Here is a 25,515-nt window from a genome sequence, read left to right as displayed (position 1 = left end):
GAGGTTGCACTGAGTGGCAAAGTACGGGCTGGTTTTACATCTGAAGCTTGGAAATTAGGAGAACTAGACTGAATAATACACGCTCACAATAAGAGATCAGTTTATGTGATGCATGTCAAGTGTGAAGGCATATGGAAATATATCATTTGTGCATTTGATCTCACACCTATGTCACCTATATCAGTATTAGGGCTGCCCCTGACTAAGAAATGTCCTAGTTGACCAGTAGTCATCATTTAGGGCCATTAGTCGACTAGTCACCCACATGATTACGATATTAATTAAATATTAAATGATATATTTTGGGCGGGGCAACACAATGGTTTGAATTGAAGGTGTGAGAAAGAATAGTATCAGTAACATTGTTAACACTGTGCTACATTACAGAGAAATACAAAACCGTACTAATGAACCTTCATTAATATAGACCTATATTTTATCTACAAGTGCACGTCACACACTGAGCGAGCCGCCTGTTAATGACGCTGTGGGCTAATGGGCATGTAGCTACTTCCATGTTTCAGATGATACGTCATGTTTGTTGTCGACCAATGAAGATGAGTTTACATATCACCTTGGGTTCGTCCTTCACCTTCTCAAAATGATCCCACACTTTGGATTTCCTGCCCGACATGTTATTAACTAGCCTGTGGAATAACCGCAGGTACCAGCCCTGGAAATTAACGTGAGTGTGGCCACTTCCTGTGTCTGTCCTTTCAAATTAAATTCACCAATGGATCAGTCATATAGGTTTTAAGCAATCAATGAAATCTTGCCAACTAATGACCTTTCTGGTTGACTAATATTTGGTCGACTATCAGGGGCAGCCCTATCAGAATACAGACCCCCCACCTGAGTAGATTTTGTCATTGGACATAAATTAGTCCTTCTAAACATCAATATAGTTTAGCTTTATTTAGCTGTATATTTTTCCAGTATAATGTTATGATGGTTAATTTGAGAATTTATCAGCAGTCAGGTAAAAGTCATAAAATCTGCAGAAAGTCTAGTCACAGTCGCAGCTGTGTCAGAAGTACAAGGAGCAAAAATTTAAGTGTGTCCTCATAAATGCATGATCACAAAAAATCCTCTCTGTTTAAAGCTGTAGTTTGGCGTAAGGTCTCCTGTTGGTTTAATTGTGGGGTAAAGGCAAAGATTAGGTTAATAAACAACTTTTCAGGTCACAGTTTTGCTAGTTTCTCCAAAAAGTAACCCAAACGACCCAACAAGAACGCCCATCAGGCACGCAGCACTCTTTGTAACACAGGATGTAAGGCACCGCCCCCAGGCGATATCCCACATTTCTAGGCAGGCTTCTTTAGAGGATTGAATCTTGCTTCTTTCCATGTGTCAGTTTTTCTCCTCAAGAATAAAATAGTAACAAATCCATTCCACTTTTGCCTTCATAATGAGAGCATGTAGCTTCCCGGGGAACTGTAGCAAATATAGGGGTTGGATTTAATAACATTAACCCCATGACATCCTACACACAAGCCCTCAGCGCTCCTCCATTTGCTAATAACTATTGATAGACAGATGGCAACACTGCATGAAGATGGATTTCTGTCACATTGTGATGGATTGCACAGTATTTTAATCAGAATTTAACCATTTGCAACTACTTTGCATATAACACAGTATATCAAAATGAAATTCGACTGTGATGTATCTTGAAAATGTATCTTAAAACTACTGACACTGTTTGATACTGAAGTTCATTTAGTACAGTGTGTTTTAAAGATATACCGTATTAGCAACAGAGCCACACCCCCAGGTCATACTTTGGAACACACCGTGTGTGAGCACCTACACTCGTTGAGCATTTAGTAGTAGCAATCACTTTGACGGAAAGGAAAGCTAAGTTGACATATTTTAAATTGAATATTCAATTCCACAGAGAACCTAACAACTCCTACTTTGCCCTGTTAACTTACTTAAGTCAAGCCAATTTAATTTTGCAGCAGTTAGTCACATTGTCGCATTCCTATCTTGCTCTGCTTTCAATATATGAAAGTCGAATTTTCTGCAGTGCTGTGTGCAACTTTGAACAAGTAAAGTGTTCATCAAACGGGCCAGGCTCTTTTGATGCTGAGGCAGAGGAGACAGATGAAAAGCAGAGAGATCCTATCAAGGTCTAATTAAAAATCAGCTCATTTTCATAAACTTCATTTGCCATTGCTAACCCTCTGCAACTGATTCAATTTCAGCCACGTCATTTTCAGGCCATACAGAGAAACATGAAGAGTAATAAGGCCTCGTTTACACTTCCTTTCATCCTGTCATCTCTCTCCTCTCTCTCAATTTGCTCCCTCAGGAAAAGGGCATACACCAAGGAGGCGGTGTACAGTGACAAGTTGCAGCATTACAGCACAGGAAGAGGTGAGTCCACCCTAATAGTTCCAGCTAACATAAGCTCAAGTAGTAAGTTTTTGGTCCCATATGTTTTGTTTGTCTGTTAATTTGCTGGATATTTTAAGAAGTACTTGGCAGATTTTGGCGGCCATATGGCTATTTATGAAGCACTTAACATTTTGGCCCATAACTCCTGAACTGAGAGACTTTTCCTGGATGCCATGGTTCAAGATGATTGCATCAGTGTAGCCCACGCAAGCCTGAGCCGAGCAATATTTTTTTACCACTCCTACTACAGATTTCATCCAGTCTTTCACACATTTAGTCAATAAAACACTTAGAAGAACTAAAATAATAAGAATAAAAAAAATATATGTCTTAATTTGTGTTTAGATACACCAGTTTGGTTGACAGATTATTGTAGGCATAGTCCATATGACACTCATTCTTGTACAAATCCTTTGTATTCCCAGTCAGGATTTAATCATGGCAGCTATCACGCAATTTGTATGTATTTTGATGCAAATCAGTTTAAAGGGATAGTTCACCCAAATACATATATAGTTTTCCCCTTACCTGTAGTGCTATTTATCAGTCTTGATTGTTTTGGTGTGAGTTGCTGAGTGTTAAAGATATTGGCCATAGAGATGTCTGCCTTCTCTTGAATATAATGGAACTAGATTTCACTCAGCTTGAGGTGCTTTAAATTAAAAAAAAAAAACAAAACAAAACATTTAAACAACTCAACAGCTATGTCTCTTTCCAGAAATCATGACCCGATTGCTCAAGATAATTCACAGATCTTGCTGTGAGAAGTTTAAGGAGGAACTATTTTCTTTCTACCAAACTACACCCACCAACAGTATGACCGCGCAAAAGAGGGAGTGCATCTACTCATGGGCAAGAGGCTCATGCTCGTGACAGTGCGAGATTTAAACATTAATGGCGTCCTCCTCGGCTGAGCTGTAACATTAGCTAGCTCAGTGATGCTAGGTGAGGTAGCAGTAGTTTGTGCTTCCTTCTGCGCGGTGATATGACTGGTGGGTGTAGTTAGATAGAAAGAAAATAGTTCCTATGTAAATCAACTCGCAACAAGGTAGGGGTGGGAATCACCAGAGGATCTACTATTCAATATTATGGCGATTTTAAATATGCTGTGATATGCTGAGTATTGCAATAAAATATATTGCGATACATTACCTTTTTCCAACTGTAAATTATGTCTCCAAAGGAAAACTTTGTCAACGTCTATTTTATTTAATAAGATAAATTTTTCAGTGTGTTATCTCACTTCAGCCATTTGTATCTATTGGATAAGCAATTGATTTTATTATTCTAGTAGACTATGTAAAGTTTAATTTGTATTTGTAATATTAATTATTTCTATCCTCTGTAGACCTTGTGTCCTGGTAGGAGGACATCACATTTAATTCTACATAACTTAGACCTTTTTTTTGCCATCTAGTGGTCATAAGAGCACAATACACCAATCTATGTAAAAACAAGATGGCGGCCATCTCTGCCAAGTCAGTCTGCAGCCGATCCCGACACAAAAGTGGACAAAACCTGATCACATTTTATGGTTGAAACTTATTTATTTATGATTAATAATGTTTGTAGTTTGATATGGCAACAAATTTGATCAATGTTAGCAACAGTAACAAGCTAAGACACTGTTAATTAAGAAGTACTTGTTTGAAGACATTGGGACTTTATTGTTGTTGACAGTGTTTAGTTTTTTATACCTATCAGGCCCTACTGATCCCAAATAGCTAGGAGAAATCAAAAATGCATTCCAAACAAAAGTCTGGGTCTCAGTAGGATATTATCAAAAAAACTGATACTAAAATTGGCACTGTGTGACGATAAGATATTGTCACACAAAAATGTTGTGATACTTTGCTGTATGGATTTTTCCCCCACCCCTACAACAAGGTCTGTGGATTATTGTGAGTAACCAGCTCATGATTTCTGGAAAGAGACATTGCTGTTAAGTTTTTCATATGTACTTGTGATAAATAAATAAGTAGCACTACATGTAAAAACTTTTCCTTTAAAACGTACTAAACACATTCTGTGGTTAAAAAAAATAAAACATTTCGAGGATAATGCTGCCCACGTTGACAGTAAGTCTTTTGAGTGTTGCCCTATTTATTGATAATTCCTGTACCTCCATTTTCACCTTTGTTCAGTCCTCTACTGCTGTCATACCATGTGTGATATAGGACATGTACATAAAGCATGTACACAATGCATTAATGAGAAGGAGGTGAGGTAAAAGACAAATGACCTGAGGCGCCAGGCGTCTGTGGATGTAAAAGACATTTTCCTTCCTTTACACAATGACACTGACTGACGTGTCATCTCTCAGGGCTGTACGATAGCCGTGATTGAGTCATGTTTCAAGCACTCCCCTGGCACCGACTGATGAGGGGAAGGAGCCTGGAGGGACACACGTATAACCTCCCACACACACACATACACACAAAAGGGTGTGTATGAGATTTGTACCTCAAATGAAAGCCCTGTGTACTGCCGACCTAGCAGCCTGAAAGGGGGCTCACTCGAGGGGATAGAGTTTTGTTGAGCCTGACACAGCAAAGCGTTTCAACACAGTTACTTTGTGTCAAAGCTCCAGCAGTGGCAGCCAGGGGCTCATTAAACCTGCTGCGGGCAGAAGAGTCAGTTTTGTCACCGGCTATCTTTTGGAAAACCAAATGCAATTAACATGAGTGGTGAAAATAAACAAAAGATCAGAGACGCTCGCGGCCCTAATCATCAAATAAGCAATTTGAAGTGGAGTGGAAATAAAACGCTGATAAGGGATCCTATTCATAGGTTTATTTCTTCAACCCTCGCACTGCCAACACTCATGAAGTAATCCCCCCACCCCATGATGCATTGTTGTCTTCTATTCTCTCAAGATTTGACTGGCAGTTTTCTAATTACAGTATTCAACGCAACAATTAAATACCGCCGCTCAGCCAATTGTTTTGGGTGAATCTCCAAAAAATGTGTCGCCAGCTTTCACCCAGCTGCCTACTGTTCCAGCTGTTGCCACCACACGTCAGGTGATGTCTCCTCATTCCCAGCCCACCTAATGTGACAGGCGTCAAGCGGGATGCTGCTCACACTGTAAATTCACCAGTGCAGCGCGGGTGTGGTGGTGGTTATGAAAATGAGACCTCTAACATTACATCAAACACTGGGTGGGATGTCATGACGAGCAGATTGGGACACACGCATGAACACACACATCATTTCCGCAGATGACTCAAGTGCTGCTTGTGTGGCTTGGATACATTATTTTTTTGTTTTAATTGCACACATCAGCGCATCATCAGTACCACCAGCGTTCATCCCAACATATTATACACACCTCACTGCATCTGAGCATTTACAGATTTTTTTCTCAATTCATCTATTCCCTTTTACTCTTTTCAACACATCAACAGCCCATCAACACCGGCTAATTAACAGACAGACAGACATTTCCAAGCGCTGCATGTTTACTGCGTGCCCTAATGCTTTTCTGCATATGACTACCAACACATCTTTAAATCGCTAATGTTCGAACACTGTTTGGCGCTTTGTAGCTTCAGCTGTTGTTTGTTGTTTCAGCATCTGGTGCTCACACTGAATGAGAATGGGATTCGGAAGCCCATTCAACAGATCTAGTTATTGTTAGATGCCAAATATGTTTATACTTGAGTTGTGTCTCTTTTTCTTGCCACTGCACACTGCATTCATGTATGTGAATTCAGTGAGTAAGCTGTTGCATGGACAGAATCAGTAAGCATCTGGAGACTGTTGTGACATTTGTCATTGCCCTTCATCATCCCATCTCAGAGGTCAAAGCCATTTTTGCCGATCAGACTTGTATCTTTCACAAGGCGACTTGCAGAAGGCACCACATGCCTGATAAAAACCAAACTAACATCTGTACAAATGTGACAGTTAATCCCATACAATTTTTAGATCCCCTCTGTGATTTCCATGCTAATAAGCTGCAGTGTGTGTCTGACAAATGATTTTCTGACATCAAACGACGGATAATTAGTTTGTGTTTAGGAAATAAACTCAACTCATTATATTCACAGAGCCACAGAATAGATTAGTGTGCATCTCGGGCGGACATGAAATGGGACTACAGGCGTTGAGTGTCCTGCAATTGTGTATGTTTATTTTTCAAAGTGGATAATCACATAAAACATATAATTACAATATACTGCAATTGCTAAATTACAAATATTGTGAGGCAAAAAAAGTATGTTTCTTTGATTAAACACTAACATATGAAATAATGCCTTTAAATTTAAAAGATGAGCATTCATGCTGCTACAGTTTCACTTCCCATCATTGCTGTTTGTCTTTAGGCAGTAAGTAAATTCTGTGTCCTAGGACCAGTAATTTGATTCTGCCCAAACCCAGTAATAGATTAATGTAAGCATTACTGCCGTGCGGTTGATTTGTGGATACATTAAGGCCATTCTGTAAACGAGCAGGGCAGGCTAATAACAGCCTAAATGCTGGACATTGGTGAAAATAACATGGTTAAGTGCAGTGCAGTAAACTGTCATTTATAATTCAGGCCAACTAAATACACTTAACCGCATAAGCAATTGTGTGATAGCCTCGGGAATTTGTTGAGATTTATAATCCAAACTCATTAAATTTATGAGTTTGTCCATTTTTCCCATTTATGTTATATATGGCCATTTAATTGAGAAAGGTATCAAGTAATAGCATGTGCTATGTGCCCATGAGTCATCGCAGCAGCCGTGCAATCTCTCCCGAAAGGCTTTTTGTTTTATATGTTAGGTAGAAATAGAACTGACGTTTGGATACATTTGCTTCAAACACTCAAATGAAGGACCTATGAAATATTAAAGCAGAAATCTATTTTTTATCTAATGGCCATAAAAAGATGAGTCCAGTTAACCAGGGCTGCACCACAGGGAGGGAGCGAGATAAACTGTTTGCATTTTAAATTATATATGAATGTGGGCTCTAGACTCTGAATCGGAAAGTAATGGGTGTACGTATGTGTAGGCGGCGTGCGTGTGTGGTTGAGATTTTTAGTGCGTGTGTTCTCATATGTTTGTTGGTGTATACGCTCCCTGCTGAGATTCTGAGTCCCACCCAGTGGTGCTGTGTGTTAGCAGCTTGGCGACACTTGTAAATAGAACGATATGGAATGCAAAGCTGTAAACCCTCTGATGGATTAACTTGAATCCAATCTGTATGGAATCTCTAATGAGCAATTACATCCACACAGGCAGGGTTCAAGGCAATTAGTGCGGTAACTAGAATCAGCTTCTAGTCAAGAGCGAGGTGAGGCACCTTGATCCCTCCAAGACCAGACCTTATCCTCCTCAGATCTCTCGAGACCCCTCCCTCGCTCTATGTGGCTTATGCAAATAAGCAGGCACAAATTGACTTGATGGAGATGGGTTTATTCCAATCATGGCTGCCAAGATTTTGACTAAACAGCTCTGAGAAAGAGGGCTGCCCTTGGGTGTCACTGTAGAAATGATGATTTGACGTCTGCTCGCTCGCCGTAATGTCCGTCATGCGGCAGCCTGTATTGAATTTGTTTACAAGTGTGTTTCGGCACTCCTCCCCACCCAGCCTGTCGGCACTAAAAATCTGTCCTCCGTTTGCAGGCATCTCCAGTCTGTGAACTGAGTCACCTATTGCAGAACAGCATAAAGAGCTAGTTGATAGCGAGGTGGTTTTATCTCTTTATGAGCTCCTATAGGGAAAGGCTGTGGGGAAATTGGTTCTACCACTATCAAAGAGCAGAGACTGCTAGGGTAAGGGATAAAAGGGTAAAAAAAAAATCTGTCTACATTTACTCTTTCTATATACCTTCACCTTCATCTTTCCCTTCATCTTTCTCACTGTCATTTTTTCTGGTCTGTTTCCCCATTCCAAGCACTGAATCATCAAACCACCATTTTGTTGTCTGCTCCTCTTGTAACCGTGGCGGCGTCTGTAATATCCCACCTATACTATTTAATGTGTGCAATGTGTGCTAATATTCATTTGCATATTGTAGTGCTCTCGCCTGTCTCTGAGGAGGACCATAGAGCAAATGGAGTTATCATCATTTACAACTGTTAAGAGCTTGCAGTGATTGCAAGTAATGCTGTGTCACACTGTGATTTAGGCTACGACTTGGAGGGCTATTGCCTTCATCAATCGTTAACACTAGACATTAGGCAAAGGAGGAAAAAAAAAACAAAGAAACATAAAAACAGTGGCTTCTTCTGGAAAGCTCATTGAGCACTTTGGTTGTTCTAGAACTCTCTTTGCGAGCCGACATGTCTAACTGCCCCTCCCCACTGGGCTGCCCGACCCACTTCTCAGGCTCCCCGGGGATGAAGATCTACATAGATCCCTTTACCTACGAAGACCCCAACGAAGCTGTGAGAGAATTCGCCAAGGAGATTGACGTCTCCACTGTCAAGATCGAGGAGGTCATCGGTGCAGGTATGGAGAATTCTGAATGTGTGTGCATTCACGCGTAAGGCAAGGTGAATGTCGGTTGCTGTGTTTTCATGTATCTCTGTATGTTACATGTGTGTGTCTGTGTGCTTGTGTGCAAACAAGTTTAGCCTGCATCTGTTCAAGGTCGGGAAGCCCAGCCCTTGTGGCAGCCACATCAGATGGGAACATGTCAAGGGCCCATGTCAAGAGCACTAGCAGCATATAGGCCAGCTACCCTGGGACCTAATGGCATTAGAAATAACTCAAGCCTTGCGGCCTATTCCCAGTGCTCCTCTGTTTTTGGACCCTATTAGAGTTGCTCTCTAACATGTTCTACCTTACCCTTTTAATTTACCTTACATGTAAATTTGGTAGAAGCATTTGTTTTCTGTCCTGAGTAGGGATGTCAGTTTTGCTTCCGATAGGTCAACACCCATTAACTGGCAACTAATCAGTAACTTTTAAGGAATAAAACGCAAAATGAGGTGAAATACACCTTTTAGTCCAATGACTCAGTGAGCTTTAGTGCCACATTTTGAAGCGCCATCCATTTAGAGGGGGTAGAATTTTACTGTTTTGTAAAGTAAATGTCTTCTGTTGGCTTTGCTGACATTTGGCTTTGTTGGCAATCAGCTAGCTGTGTTAATGTGGTGAAACATAATGCCCACTGCCCACCCTCCGTTCCCTTCTGGTTAGCTAACAGAACTGTGCACCACCCAGGTCAGGTGGGAGCTAGCTAGCAGTGCTGCTCATTCGATGATTACCAAAAAGGTAACACTATCCTGACCCAACAGTGTTGCTGTGGAAACATTTTGCCCATCCTCTAATCTCCCCCAGGGCGCCCCAGTGATTTAACAGCTTCATTTTGAGCCGCAAACCCCCTTAGCATTTTATCTACTGTTAGCTCTGTTAGCGCCGTTAGCAGTGTCTGCGTGGCTAGATAACAATGCTAAAGGTGTTTTGTGGTTTAAAATGGAGGGGAATGCTTGTGTCCTGGTGGCGGGATAGCGTCACTGTGGACACATGGAGGGTGTCCCCCATCCCCCTGATAGCCCCAGTGAGCAAGTGGCTTCATTTTGAGCCACAAAATTCCTTACACTTTGGTAATTATATTAGCATAACTAGCCATGCTGAAACTGCTAACAGCACCAACAAAACTATAAGTAGTTGCAACAATGCAGAAGAGGGTCTGCAGCTCAAAATGAAGCTGCTTAATCAGTGGGTTGACTCACAGCAGACACTTTGACTTGTAATAGTTGGACAAACACAGGTGAAAGTGATAACATTAATGTTGGCTGGGTTCCATTAGTGTCTCAGTAAACAGTGAACTAGCATGGACAAATCCAGGGCCTCCCCTAAATGGAATGCAGCTAATATTGCTGTTACTGAACACACCTATACGTTTCCTACTATGACATGTCAAAATGCTTACTGTGTAAAAGGTCTATGTTTCCACAGCAGAGGTGTTGGGTTGGGACAGCCTTACAAGCACTAACTGCCAAATGATCGACTCTGCTAGCTGATGTTAGCTCCCACCAGCCCTGGTTGATGCGGTAAAATTAACCTACAGACGTACTTGTGTAATGCTAACTGGTCAAAAATATTCTCAGCAGTTAATGTTAACTGTTGACATCCCCGGTCCTTAATGATCTCTTATGTATTGTTAGAATGTCTGCTATAATTGATGAACTGGTGGTTAGCGGCTCATTGCTTTGAAGTAAACTCTGAACATCTGGAGGGAAAAATAACTTGAGCTTCGTATGTCCACATGTCTCCAGCATGCCTTTTCCTTGGAACAGGACACACCTTGTTTTACAGCAGTAAGGGCATACTGATACCATGTGTTGGTTCATAGGGAGGCTAAAATACCCCTGGTAATGAGACGGGGCCTGGAATAGCGCTTAAAGACTGACCCACTCAGCACGCTAGGTGTGAGGAAGTGACAGGGATAGGAAAAGGGGTAAGGATGCAAGGGGACTATCTAATTAAAGATTTCCGTTTTTGTTGATTTCACTGTGTGGCGTCTCTGCAGGACACCAAGGTGGTGATAATTAATCAAACAGGTTCCAGATATTTACCAGAAAGTGCCTGCCTGCTATTCTTTGATTGGGGAATAAGACGACACTTGGCTGGCTTTTAGGATAGATGAGCACTGTGAGTCAGAGGAGCCACACTGTTAAGAATATCATGAAGGAGCAACACTAGAGGAGTATTGGACAACACTCAGCATGCTTGATGAAGACTAAATGAAGATCTATAATTTCTGCCAAGGGACATGAGATGTAAATAAGCTTGATAGATGAATAGATTTAGATCTCATCAACTCTACTAATCTTTTGTGTGATCACTTTTTGATCACACAAAAGGAGATCTGTGTTTGACAGAGAAACCAGTGTACACTTCTCTCCTTCTTTCTCGCCTCTAGGTGAATTTGGGGAGGTGTACAAGGGTCGCTTGAAGCTGCCTGGTAAGAGGGAGATCTATGTAGCCATCAAGACCTTGAAGGCGGGTTATGTGGAGAAGCAGAGGCGGGACTTCCTGTCTGAGGCGTCAATCATGGGCCAGTTTGACCACCCTAATATTATCCGTCTGGAGGGTGTCGTTACAAAGAGTCGTCCGGTCATGATCGTCACAGAGTTTATGGAGAATGGTGCCCTGGACTCATTCCTCAGGGTAAGTAATTTTTATGGACACATACATGTAGTATGTCATACAAAGTTAGAAACAGTTATAATCAAAAATCATATTCAGGAGCTGAATAGAAACCGTGCATAATGGAACTTAGGAGCTAATTGGAAATTAATTGTTAAACAGTCCCCGAAAAGGAGTCCATGCTAAGAATTACTCCTAATACAAATTAGAATGGGCCTTCTAAACCTATCTTGTGCCAACAGAGAATATGTTTCACGACAATGAACACGATTTCAATCATTCTTAATTTGAAAATTTCCACCAGCAAGCTCTATCAGCCTTTAATTTCTCTATTAATGCCTGGAGCTTTTAATGGACTCTTCACTCTTTCTTTTATAGTCAGGATTGAACGGACATACAGCTTAATCAATATTCAACTCGCTTTTTTCCTCCTTCAATCTCATGGATTGGTGTTCTATTCCACTTTGATCTAGGGTGGGTTTAAAGGGGCTCTTTGAAGTTGGCTTTGCTAACCGCCACATCCGACTTGTGTTTCCATCGATCTCCCTTACCCTCTTATTTGTTACTGTGTTTCGGGGGTTCAAAGCTTGCTCTTCAGAGCATTTGCACAGGGGTAGGGGCACCATGTGTGGATGCTGAAGAGATGGATGCCCTCATGCCCGAACTGAACAATGCTCTAACACCTGCAATGAGCAAGACTGGCTTCAGGAATCCATTTTGCTTATCTACTACAAGTGTACTTTTCCTTGGGATATTACAAACTCTTACACAACTTGTATGCTCAGTACTTCCTTAACAGCCCTTTCCGATGGGGAGCTGAACTAAAAGTGGAACTTGTTATGTTCTTTTCAAAGCCAGACTTCATTGACAAAAGCAGTAATTTTACATCGCTGACCACTAGAGCTGCTGGTCTACCACTGCCTCGATCAGTTAGTTAGTTTGTGTTATTGTGTGACTTTTGTGTTGTAAAGGATTGTTTTGGATTCGCCAAAGTAACACAATAACACAAACTACTAGTAGAGGCAGCGGTGGAACGGCAGCTCCTGCGTTCAGCAAGGTAAAATTACTGCTTTTGTCAATGGAGTCTGGCGAACAGAGAACATTGATAAGTTTTGCTGTTAGTTCAGTTCCTCTTCGGAAAGGGCTGTCTTTCTGGGACGGTACTGATCACATGACTGGACAGGTGAGAGCTGTTGTTAAACACAGATGCCTATGACTTCAACTCATCAAGAATCTTCTACGTTTTTGGATTCTTCGTTCACCATGGAGACATTCAAGAAAAACAATGTTTTCTTTGCAAATTCAGTGCTATACAGGGTGTGTAATTGATATACAAATGGTCATTTGGGTATTGAAGTGTTTTTTCAAGAGGATTAGAAAGGCCAAAAAGAGCTCAGGATATTAGTTTGTAATAGCACAGTGTAAACAACAAATTATTAAAAGCGAAGGGCAGGGGAAAAAAAACCTGCTCTGAAATTAGGGAACATAATTACTTGCTTTGAAAATAGGCTGCTCCAATCTCAAATAGATAAGAAAGGCAGGTAGACAAGCCTGCTAGTTTCTTATGTACATGCCAGGCCTGACAACACATCTTGTCCCATTGCCACTTTATGTGGATATACTCTCTGGCTGTGGTAATAATGATATGCTACAAGGTCTTTATAATTTTGGAGTCCCATTGGGCAGTCTTCCTGAGGACATCAAGACTACATTTTGTCTGTATAAAACATTAAATAAATAGCACAAACATGTCATTTATTTTTGTACTGATAAATCCTTGAAGAGATTCTGATTCAGACTGTCTGTATTTAAAATATCAACATTCAAGGGTGGAATTTTTTGCCAACACAGCAGCTATGATTCAGAGGAGAACCAACATAATTAGCTCATTATCATTAAAAAGCTGTAATATTCGCATTTTCTGACACCTCTCGATCCTCCAGCTATCCTCATCTGTGTTAATTGTGCCAAAGATAATATCTAAATAACCGTTTATATTTGTTTTCTCTCCATCCTCTAGCAAAACGATGGACAGTTCACGGTGATCCAGTTGGTAGGGATGATGCGTGGGATCTCAGCTGGGATGAAATATCTCTCAGAGATGAACTACGTCCACCGTGACCTGGCTGCACGAAACATTCTGGTCAACAGCAACCTGGTGTGTAAAGTGTCTGACTTTGGCCTGTCACGCTACCTACAGGATGACACCTCTGATCCCAGCTACACCAGCTCTCTAGTGAGTACTTGGAAGGTTTTATTTTTGCTTGAGTGCCTAACATTATCTATTTTACTCATCTATGATTTATCTGCATGTAATGTATCCTTAAAATGTCAAGTCAATGTTTTATTGACATATGCAGCAATCGAATCACCCTAAAAAACCATCACCTATGAGTTTTGCCTCTATACGACACTGTCTCATTCTTTTTGAAGGACTTAGCAACCTTTCACCTTTTCAGTGCCTCTCATTTTATATGAGCTGTCTCTCTTCCTCATCCTCCTTCCTCCTCTTTCCTATACTCTGCAAGTCACGGACCGGAGGTCTGTCACATCTTCATTAGTGTGGAGACAAGCCTCCTCTGGGAAGGCTCCTCTCTCGTTGACATGCCCAGAGTGCAGAGAAACCAAAGGGCATTGCAGCCTCTCAAACTGACAGCTACCACCCCCTCTCCCTCCCTCCCTCCTCTCCCTCACTCCTCATTCATTATTACTGGGGCATCATGGGAGGCTTTGGCTCCTCATTAACTCCTCCACACTACAGATCTGTAATTATTAGCAGCCATCGTTAGTTCATCTTCTGCCTCTCCTCTTCCTAATTCAAAACACACTCTTACACCCTCGCAAACACACGGCGCAGGTCATTAGGACTCCAGGCATGCCTGAGTTTGTGCGTGTGTTTTTATTTGAGTGTCAGTGTGTGTATGTCTGTAGCGATGATGTGTACATGCACAGGCATGCATGTGTGCGTCTGTGTGGGTGGATGTGTGTGAGCCCATGTGCATGTGTCTGGTATCACCTCATTGACTCTGCTCTGAGACTTTAGTGCAAATTAGCTTGTTTTGCAGCCAGTGTTTTATGTGTGGTGCTGTATGCATTTTGTATATCGTAAGGTCCTCTGCAAGCAAAGCTGGTCAATAGCAGATAAAGAGCATGGTTGTACATTATTTAACCTAAAGGTAGAGTTTTTTGGAGTAGAGGTTTTAACTTGTTTCATAAAACCACCTTGTGCAATAGCATTCTGCTGCAGAGCTCCAGACTCAGGCCCATCTCAAACACTGGGACTCATCTCCATCACTAGGACCCATGGTGGAAAATCACGTGTTTATTGCGCTTCCTTATCAATTAATAATGTTTACATACTACTGTATTATATTGTGCAGTGTATTGTTTTCTCACGCTCAGCATTAATAAATAAAGCAGCCTACTGTGCTTCTATTTAATACATTGCACACAACACTTATAAAGTAAGTTAAAGTGATGCTAAGCAGCAAATAACTTGCATAGCTACTAACCTCGTAGTTTGTTAACATCGTCCTTCACCTTCTCAAAATGATCCCACACTTTGGATTTCCTGCCCAAAATGTTATTAACTAGCCTGTGGAATAACCGCAGGTACCAGCCCTGGAAATTAACCTGACTCCTGTCTGACTGCTGAGCGTGGACACTTCCTGTGTCCTTTCAAATTAAATTCACACATGGTCCAGTCATATAGGTTTGGATTTATTATGACAAGGTGCGGCTCCAAATAGAGGTTCGTGGGTTTTTTTATACCAAGATATTAAGGATGTTTTGTTTACCTTTGTGTTATTGGTGGAGGTCGTGTGGCAAACTAATAAACACATCCTATCTTATCCTAATGATCATCTCTGGCTTACATAATTCACTTCCTTTACCAAGATGGTGGCCGGAAAGAGTCAGACTAAGGCGGTGGGCCCCAGCCTGGAGCTCTGCAGCTAAACCCTTCCACCTCATCAGCTCTCTCTGATTGTAAACACTGTAGCACTGTATATAGCTTGAATAAATATGGTTATATTATGCTTTAAAAGGATTAGAGGTTTTTGAGCACGTAAGATCAAAAGCACACAGTCAAATAGCCTGTGAGTCAGTGCTACCCAGGTATAAAAAATACAGTTGTCAAAATAATTAGTTTTTATCTAGGTGAAGAAATAAAACACACAATGTACTTTACTTCTGTGTTATTTTCTCCTTTGTGGCTGATCTCAGGTATATTGCTTTCTTTTAGAATTATTACTTTAGCTTTATGCAAAAACACACATGCAGAGCGTATAGTGTAAACGATTGGCAGGAGATGGTAACCCAGGTGTGAACAGACAGTGTCAAAAGGGCCAGAGGAGGCATGACCTTACATTGGTGTGGCTGAGAGCTAATTGCTCCCCAGGAATAGCTTGCTTTGTATGCTTGACCCCTCTGGGTAAACCTTGCTGAATGGGTCTTATTTAGCAACAAAGAGGAGCAGCATCTCTGTTGTCTGCGCCGCTGAGCTTGCTAATAAAACGGGGTGTAAAAGGTGGGGATTGGTTTATAGATTGCAGTCGGCATTTTGATGTTGTTTAATGCAAACAAAGTCTCCTTGAGGGCATTATCTGGAGAGTCAGTAGAGCAGGTGAGGTTTGAAGTTTGAACCTGGGGAGCTGTTTTGATGGTAACACGCTCGGGTTTTTTTGATGGTGTGTTGTTTACTGATAGAGATTTTAAAACAAGCACATCAAAGCTTTGGCTGTGCTTCACTTTCATACTGAGTGCTTCCTTATTATCATAAGCAGATGAAATCTTCAGTGCCATAACTATTTTTGTTCCTTCCAAATCAAGAGAGCAGTTTTATTCATAACGCATAATGAGAGTCCGTCAATATGCCTGCTAAAGTCTTCAACAGAACTGAATGTGATCAGCTGGCTCATAAAGACTTAGCTGATGTTGCCACAGACTTTCATGTCACTTGTCCTCCTAATCCCTCATCCCCTGTTTTCAGGGGAACATGCAAACAAGCATGGGGGGAAGTGGGGGTCCACACAGGGTCCTGTGCTGTAATTAAGCTATGCACTGTGCCCTTCACTCCTTGACTTCTTCAGCTATGACCTGACGCTAACCAATCAGCGAGCAAGGCTGGCATGGCAGACAAGGCCGAGGGAATCCAGGAAATTAAATTGCGCTGACATGCAGTGATTTACATCGCCATCGACCTCCTCCTCCTGCAAATTAATCACCCCTTTCCCTCTACTGCTTTTCTAATTTTTCCCTGCAATTCGAGGCACACCAATTACAGTGCCTGTGGTGTGATGCTGGATGTATGGTTAGGGGGACATGCTGGTAATTGTGTTAACCCTGGATGTGGGTTCACTCCGGAGCAATGTTGTGGAGGTTTCAGACAGAAGGGGGCTGTCCTGCCGCTCTGTTGGCTGCTAACCAAAGTCGTGATTAATTAGGCTCACAGGACAATACTTGGACTGCACTGGTCTTGCTAAGGTGATGTGTGCTAATTAATTTAAAGACTTTAAAGACTGTGTGTTTCATTGCGGCTGCGGCTTTCTTGCATTTTTATTTGCATCAGCGTCTGACTACATATACATGGCTGCATGGTTTAAGAAGTAGCCCATACGAGCATGATCACAAGTCCAGGTGAGATGTGAGAGACCCTGCTTACCTGACAAAGAAGAAGACTGATTATCGAACACCCGGCGAACCGGGAAGACTTCGACAATACTGTCATTATTCACCAATCCATCTGTCTAAGGAGCCATCCATCCATGGATGCATGCAACCATCTATCTATCTTTCTTTTTTCTCCAGCTGTCCACTTCTTTCTCGTTTCAAGGGTTTTTTTTTTCCCGGAGCAACACAACGCCGCATCAGAACGGCATACTCAGTGCAGCTGTGACGAATGATGCGTCAGACTGTTTACGGCGGTGATGGGTCATATGTTTTATTGTGTTTTGTGTTCATGGGTGAGTGAGAGTCAGAGATTTCGGCATGGTCACTGAGGTTTGAGGCAAAGATAAGCGAGTGATAGGAGTCGATAGGGAGTGTGTGTGTGGATATGTTCCCAAAATCCAGTGTGTGAGAATAGCATGTCAAGTCCATAACAGCTTAGACAAGCGGTGTTACCCTTTCTATCGAGGTTTCATGCCCACAGAGCCATGGGCAGGTATGGGTCAGGAATTTCTGCTTGAGCCTCAGCTGACGATGTGGAAAGGCTGTCATTGCCTTGCATGTCACGCGATGTGTTCTGTACGTTGTGACTGAGTGGGCATGTATGTGTGGTTAGAAGCCTGTGTTTGTGTTCCTAGGCATACACATATATGTCCCCAAGGTAACGCTCTCAGTGTATGTGTACGTAGGTGTGTGTTTGTTTGTTTGTGTCATTGAGGCCGAGAGGGGTTGAAAGGCGAGGTCATACAGAGCCAGTAACAAAGCTCATCCGTCAAATCTCTGTGACCTGAGTGACATTCTCTCAGCTCCGCTCCACTGCTCACACTATGTGGACCGCGCTGTTGTTTCTGTCATTTGTCTGTTTTCTATTTGCATCCTTTCTCCCCCTCTCTCTCTGGCTTCAGGCCCATGCACTTTTTTGGCTTGTCTATTCAACTTGTAGTGAAATATTTATGCACTGCAAGTTAAGGGGACAGAGTCTCTGAGTAAACAAGAACTGAAATGGGAACAAGTCTATATGGACTTGGCCAAGAGCAAACAAAGGGACTTTCTGACACATCACATTTGTATGCAAACACATGATTTAAAATACACATTTAGACATGTAGACATAGGGCTGCCCTGAATACCATTTTTTAACATTCGGACCTTTTGTCTTCTGATTAAATCGGAACTGTTGAAACAAGTTGTAGGAAGCCTCTGCAAGTAACTGGTTGCTGGCAGACACTCTGTGCTGCAATAAAATGGTTAATCAGCAGTGCCGTGCACTGTAGAGCCGATGCGCTGCTGGTTCTGCCGGCCTGAATAGCATATAATGTCTATAGCCTTACTGTTGTGTACAGCCTTATAGACTGAGCTGAGTAGTGATGCGCAGGTCGACCTGTAACCCGCGGGACCCGCAAATGGACCTGCGGGTCGGACAGCAGTGATCGTCTGTTAAATCGGTCTGTAAATGATATTTTGACATTATTGGCATTACTGTCATGGCATCCGAAGATACTGATGCGTTGAGCAGGTGACAGTCCGTGGTCGTTTTCAAAACACACTTGTGTAACGCGCTCCAAAAGAAAATTGATGAAACTTTAAACAATAATTTATTGTACAAAACGGGGGAAACAAACGTTGACAAAAACGGTTCCATAGTTCATATTAAATTCAAAAGATAACGAAAAAACAGCTACAAGTTAGAGGGAATAGTGATAAAGTGGTAAAACTTGGCATTGATCCACAGCCTCAGACGGATGCGCTCAAGCATGCCATGTGCACAAGCTCAGTAGGCTATACTATATTTTCACATTTTTAACTATGCAGTTTAAAAGTTTTGATTTTTATTGATAACCTACATTTACCAACAACAAAAAGCACCAAAAAAATATGTTTAAAAAAAAAAGTAAATTAAAAAACGAATATCGAATACCAAATTTTCATAACGACACCTACCCATAGAAACAAATATTCGAATATCCGAATATTTGGGTACAGCCCTATGTAGACATTGAATGTCAAACTCCAGAATGTTAGTCCCATGGCCTAGGGAACGCTCAATCAGTATTTGTGAACATGAGCTAGTGCCTCTCAAAGGCAGAAACCAGAAAAGAAAGGCCCAGTCTCATCTCACATTTTTATCCCCACCCCTCATTTTCAAGTGTCACTTTGCCCTCAGAACAGAGTTACAGTGGGTAGTGGTCGAAAACTTCCACTTTGAAATGGGACAACCCTTCGGACATTGTTGTCGGACATTGCAAATATGCAGTTTTCTGCTCAGGGATTTCTCTTGCGTAGGCTACAGGTATCCTTTTGTGGTTTTCAGCACACTCAATCGTTTAAACAAGTCATCAAATAAAAAAGAACAAATGCATTTTAGCCACCAAAAATATCATCAGTAACCATGTATGCTGTATTTGGAGTACTTTCTCTGCTTTGCCTTACACACTAACCCAGTGGTTCCCAACTGGTCCAGCCATGGGGTCCAGATTTCTCCTTTGCCATTAGTTCAAGGTCCACACAGTTTAATACATGTCATGGAGCTAGTCAAGTGGCAAGCCGTTACTCATTCACTCTACAGCAGGAAATTGCACTTCAGAATAAAAGCTCTGAGTTAGAAATTCAATGTATTTCAAAATAAAGTGTGTTTTCTACAAACTTTAGACATTTGCAAGTCACTTTTAGTCCATGCAGAGTGGCCCTGTGACAAACTTTTGGACCATGACCCACCACTTGGGAACCACTGCACTAACCAACTGAGGCAGCGGTAGACCAGCAACTCTAATGTTCTGCCAACTAAAATTACTGCTTTTGTCAAAGGAGTCCGGTGAATTTGAGATAACAGCTTCAGTTCCCAAGGCAAAGTGCTGAAAATATTCTAAATATAGTGTAGGCTTAAACTGATGGGAATTTTTTAAAGGTGGGACTTTACGTGGCTAAAAACAACCTAATTAAGGCAGTGTTTGCGTGGCACCATTTGATTTCTTTTTTATATGTGACACGGGGTTTTCTACCCAGAGGTTATTGTAAACAGACATTGTGATTCAGTAAATAGGCAGGAAAATGTGGGGCACCCAGTAGTTCACCTGGTAGAGCAGGTGCTCCATGTACAAAGGCTGTGTCCTTGCCGCAGCAGCTGTGGATTTCATTCTGACCTGCAGCTCTTTGCTGTATGTTGTCCTCTCTCATGTTTTTTCCATGACTTCCTTGAGGCACTGTCGCTGCAGCATGATGCCCACAGCTCATCTCACTGTTGGCCATGTCCATACATCAAACATAACAGGACACACCCACATCATCTCCCCATTATCACCGTCAATATCAGTCAAACAGTAAGTTAATTCACAAAGGATTATATGCACAAAGACTCAGTAAGTCATCAGTTGTCTCCACAGAGCCGCTCGTAGTGCTTGCATTATAAAATGACCAGCTGTAAATACAGATCTCACATTTGTTGTCCAGTTCGCACCACACCACATGGCAATTTCACACCACAGTATTGTCAGAAACGGACATGTGCTTCACTCTTTGTTATATTGAAAACATTTTAGGATCAGGAGCTTTTTATCTTGATTTCTTTATTTAGGTAAAGGGAAGACATAATCTCTGTGATAACGCACAGCAGTCAGTCATTCTCCCTTTATATTTCTAGGTTCGTTGTAGGCTATTATTTAAATGCAAATACAACCTGTGCGTACACATAGATTGCTGTTGTTCCAAATCAAATGCTCTTGTATCTCAGGCCTTGTATTGGAACAACACAAATTCACATTTATGCTTTCTTCCACTCTCACTAGCTATGGTTTGCAGCTGTAATCAGCTGTGTTGGAAAACAGTCTAGGGCAGACATGTCCAAAGGTATTCATTGACAACTGGTTTGGTCTAGATCATCATCAAGTCTCTCGCATACATGATATGTAATTGTAATTGTTGGCACTTACCCTGTCGTTTCCAACTCCCCTTGCTTTTTGCTGCGGTAGTATATACACATACAGGTACATACACATGCCAGGTACTTACTTTGACTTGGACAGGAAGTAGATAGTTTAATGTTGTGCTGCACAGATCCTCCACTTCCCCATTCCCCAAAAATATGAGTCACCACTGCAGTGACCAAGTATGATCCCCATCTGGCTTCCCATCTGAGAGTTCTGCCAAGCTGGCGGCACTGCTAGTGGGCACTGAACCCCAGTCACGCTCATTCATTAATTGCAGCGAAATCCCAAACATGCTACCCTACCCTGATTTTTTTTTTTTTTTTTTTTTTTTTTTTTTATCTCTTGGTGTTGTATTTGAAACTAATTAAGATGTTTCTGGGCTAATTTTATTCAGATTGTAGAGTTTAATTTGCTCAGGCTTGGGGTAAATGTAGCAGCAGAAAAATATCCAGGAATGAAAATGGATATGAATATGGAGGAGGTATAGGTTCTGAAAAACAAGAAAGAAAGTAACATGATCCATACCTGGTCCCTGCATCAAAGAGGGAGCAACCATCCAAAGCACTCCACCTTGATTTATACCTTCTGTCGTGTTTGCCAGAGTCAGTATAAGGTGGGCATTGATTCGCCATCTGTGGCTGTTGGACTGCATTTGCATCTGAACAGGATTCACAGTGAAGTGGTTTGTGTACAACTAAATCAGTGAAAGAGATACCTTCTTTGTTGGGGAGCCTGTGTCCTCATATGAATACTATACTGCAGACTGCAGTGTCACCAAAGGGAGATTTAATTTGTTGTTAAACCAAAGCAGTAACTTCCAAAAAAGCTTCTTAAGATTTTTAGAACAAAAGCGCTGACATGGCTATTGCTTTTTTCATATTGTTCTCATTAAAGGTGCCTTCACAGCTACCTTCGCAGTGGCTTCAAGAACACGGGGAACAGTATTAGCCTCATCATTACAGGAAAAACAACGCCTACTCAGGTTGTGCTCCACTTTGATAAGACCGTCAAAAATGTAATTGCCTATTGCCCGCATCCTGTGAAGGAATCATGGGGCCAAGGTCACTGTCTAATATTAGCATGGTTCTTGGTACTTGCTTTGTTTAATTTGATGGTGCTAGCAGATGCCAGAGATGTTGAGGAGTATTGGTGAGGTTTCCCCGAAACAGCCGAAATATCTGTTTAATTGTTTAACACAGTGAGGTGCTAATGATGTTGGGAAAGAGGGTAGTTAATGGGGTAAATAAGGAAAAGACAGAGAATACTGAAAGTTTGGTACAAAGTTTACCCAATTGTGCACTGCATGAAACATCTCACAAAAAAGCACCATAAAAACCACTACAGTTGAGACGTCTAGATGGAACATATGGTCATTTCTATTATATGCAAATCAAATAAAGACAGACAGAAATATTGCAAACGATCTCAAGATGTCACCCAAAAACAAATTCACATGGTTAGTCTGAAGGAGCTCCACCAGACTGACTCAAAATAAGTCAATGAACGGCATAACAAGGCCTGTGTGTGTTCAATGAGTGTGTCTTTTAGGCATGGAGATGGAGATTAACGAATTCAGTTAGTAATGTCAACAAGCTGTTCATCGTTAATGTTTGCCCAAAGCTGTAGCTTTAGCAGTAAAATATGTTTGGTGTACTAGTTTGTGCTGAAGCCTTGAGAGGCAAGTAAGAAAAAAATCTGGTGATACATTTTGTAAATCTGATTTACATTGTTTTCTCTCCTTTTTATAGCTTAAGAACAGGTGAAAAAAAAGTTTTGCCAGTATAATCTTTCTGTCCTGGAAGAGGGATCCTTTCTCACTTGCTCTTCCTGAGGTTTCTACCATTTTTATTTAACATTAAAGTTATTTTTTTTTGGGGGGGGGGAGTTTTTCCCATATCTGCTGTGAGGGTCCAAGGACAGAGGGATGTCGTATGCTGTAAAGCCCTCTGAGGCAAACTGTGATTTGTGATATTGGGCTTTATAAATAAAATTGAATCAAACTGGATTAAATAAAGTTCCTGAAAGGTAAATATGCAGGAGTTGTCGGCAACTGTTTGTAAAAGTCAACCCCAGATTCGCTCTTGGTTTGGATCAAGCTTTGTCTGCTTGGTGTTCTTCCTTGCTATATTTGCGTTGTTTTTATTTATTTATTTTTTGTTTGTTTGTTTGTTTGTTTGTTTGTTTTTGCAGCACCGTGCCAGAGATTTTTATAGCCTCCTCTTGAACGCGTGCTGCTTATGGTCTGGTACCTGGTGGCAATTATACTGCGCCAAGAAATGTCCTGAGCACAGCAAAATAAGAAGAAAATGGAAGAATATAGAGAGGCAGAGGGCAGAGTCACTGCAGATAAACACTCCTCCACCGACTTCTAGTGGGTCATGAGTAATGATGGAAAATCCTATAACGTAAAACAAAACCAAAAAAAATCCCCTGTAAAACACATGGGGAAAAAAAGTTTTCTAGGTGAAGAAAGTTTTGCCAGGATCATTTTTGGAAGTTTTTGGCAGGTGAAAGTTTTATAACATGCTAGTACCTAATATATGTACTTTGTGTTTTGAGTGTAAATCTGACCTGGAGGAAAACATGAATGCTTTTAGTCTTATGTGAAACATGAGGTGGTGGGCTTCAGCCTCTTGTGGTCGAAATGATTATTAAAAATGATCCTCACAAAAAATATTTTTTCTCCTGCCAAATCTTTATTTTCCCACCTGTTTCCACAGATGAAAAACAAGTCATTTAGAAAAATGATTCTGGCGAAACCTTTTCATTAATCTAGGTGAGAAAACAATTGAGATCAGACTTTTTTTTTTCCTCACTTGCCTGTCAGCGCTTCTGTAGCTCTAGTTCATTTCATGAAAGAAAAATACTGTCTGCATATAATATGGTTTACATAATGACGTATTTTTTTTTAAAATTATTTTTTATTTAAATTCCAGCAACTTTTCCAAATTTCCATGCTGTTTTTTTTTCTATTTTTTACAGCTGTGCCAAGTGACTTACAGACAAACAACAATAAATTAAAATAAACCAAACATATCCAGCTTAAAGAATTCATTTTGAAATAAATAATACAAAAGGTGTAAATTAGGAAAAAGGAATGTTAGACAAAAAAAATTCAAAGAAAAAATGAAAAGCTGTGAGAGGGGAGTTGGGGGGGTGTGTATACAGTGGCATGAATTTATGTGTATGCATCAAGAGGTGAGACAAGTAGGGGAGATAAAGATACATAAATACTGTAAAATATGTTGGCGAATTGCGATCATTTCACTGTGTTAGTATGCCGACAGCAGGGCCCCATCTTTTAAGAAATATTTCTTAAGAAAAGTCTTAAGAAATGTGCATTTTTTAAAGTGAAATCTAGAGTTTGCACATAATTATAATATATAATTGTGGCAGATTTACCATGCAGAATTCTTAGCAACAGTTGAAGCAGACAATAAAGAGTCCTTAAATGGTAAGGAGGTATTGAACAGTTTATTAGTGCCATAGGAGACATGTAAAACTATTAAATTACAAATTAACTTCATTGAGTTCCCAGTAGCTTTACTACCGTATAGATAAAAGGATTATTGGGATGCAGTGCACTGGTGGCACGCTCTCTGAATAATTAAGGATAAATGAAACATCATTATAAAAATAGTACACTGTGTGTTTCCTTCTTGCTGTATTGTTCTGTCACTTCTACTGTAACCTGACTGGATTTCAGTTCCTCACGGCAATTATTTTTGAAATGGGATCAGAGTGCTACAGACAGAAGGATCTCGGCGATATGAAGCACACGTTTTTTAATCTTGATCACAGTTTCAGTTTTTCAGAAGTAGAGCAATTATGCAGGCTTATTCTGGGTGTATGGTATTTTTTCATTCCCTTCTGTTATCTTCCCACGCTGTATAGACAGTTTTCAGAATTTGTTTGTTAATCAAATCTAAAAACAAAGAGCCTCAAAGAGTTCCCACCCTAATGCGAGACTGTTTGGCATCTCTGGAACACAAAAACAAAACTTTGACGAATGCTTCCCTCAAGTTTTTGCATGACTCCATTGTATATGTGGTGAAAGACCTGTGTCTTTCTCTCCACCAGACATTCCCATGGGTGTCTGAGAAACCAACATCACTGTCACCAACCCCCACCCCCCTTTTTTTTCTAGTGCTATTTTTTCTCCCCATCTCGACATATCACTCTTCCTCTCCCGGCCTTTCTCTCCATCTCTCTCCATCTCTCTCAGTCTCTTTCCCATTCTGTTTGGGCAGACATCCAGGGCAGATCGTTGCTCTCAGGATTTCATTAAAAGGATGTTGATGGAGCACTCTCCCCAGCCTAAGTAAATGTGCTCAAGTCCATTTGAGTGTGCATTGTTTGGAAATGGATAACTGAAGTTGGGGGAGTAAAGGAAAGGAGAAGAGGGAACGGGGAAGAGAAAGAGGACAGG

General features: G+C 41.1%; 1 protein-coding gene across 4 annotated transcripts in view; it reads left to right on the top strand.

Moving 5' to 3' along the window:
• Positions 1–25,515, top strand: part of LOC125901967 (ephrin type-B receptor 1-B) — a 223,269-nt gene that overhangs the window by 180,569 nt on the left and 17,185 nt on the right. For 3 of the 4 annotated variants that reach the window (XM_049598023.1, XM_049598024.1, XM_049598021.1), the window contains 4 exons: positions 2,315–2,379; positions 8,659–8,847; positions 11,270–11,517; positions 13,517–13,732. In XM_049598023.1, the coding sequence (XP_049453980.1) occupies positions 2,315–2,379; positions 8,659–8,847; positions 11,270–11,517; positions 13,517–13,732 (718 nt within the window). The remainder of the gene's footprint in view (positions 1–2,314; positions 2,380–8,658; positions 8,848–11,269; positions 11,518–13,516; positions 13,733–25,515) is intronic. The other variant, XM_049598022.1, reaches the window with a different exon arrangement.

This window comes from Epinephelus fuscoguttatus, linkage group LG15 (assembly GCF_011397635.1).
Source record: "Epinephelus fuscoguttatus linkage group LG15, E.fuscoguttatus.final_Chr_v1".
NCBI lineage: Eukaryota > Metazoa > Chordata > Actinopteri > Perciformes > Serranidae > Epinephelus > Epinephelus fuscoguttatus.
The sequence above is the reverse complement of the archived record's forward strand: the minus strand, read 5'-3'. Positions and strand labels throughout refer to the sequence as shown.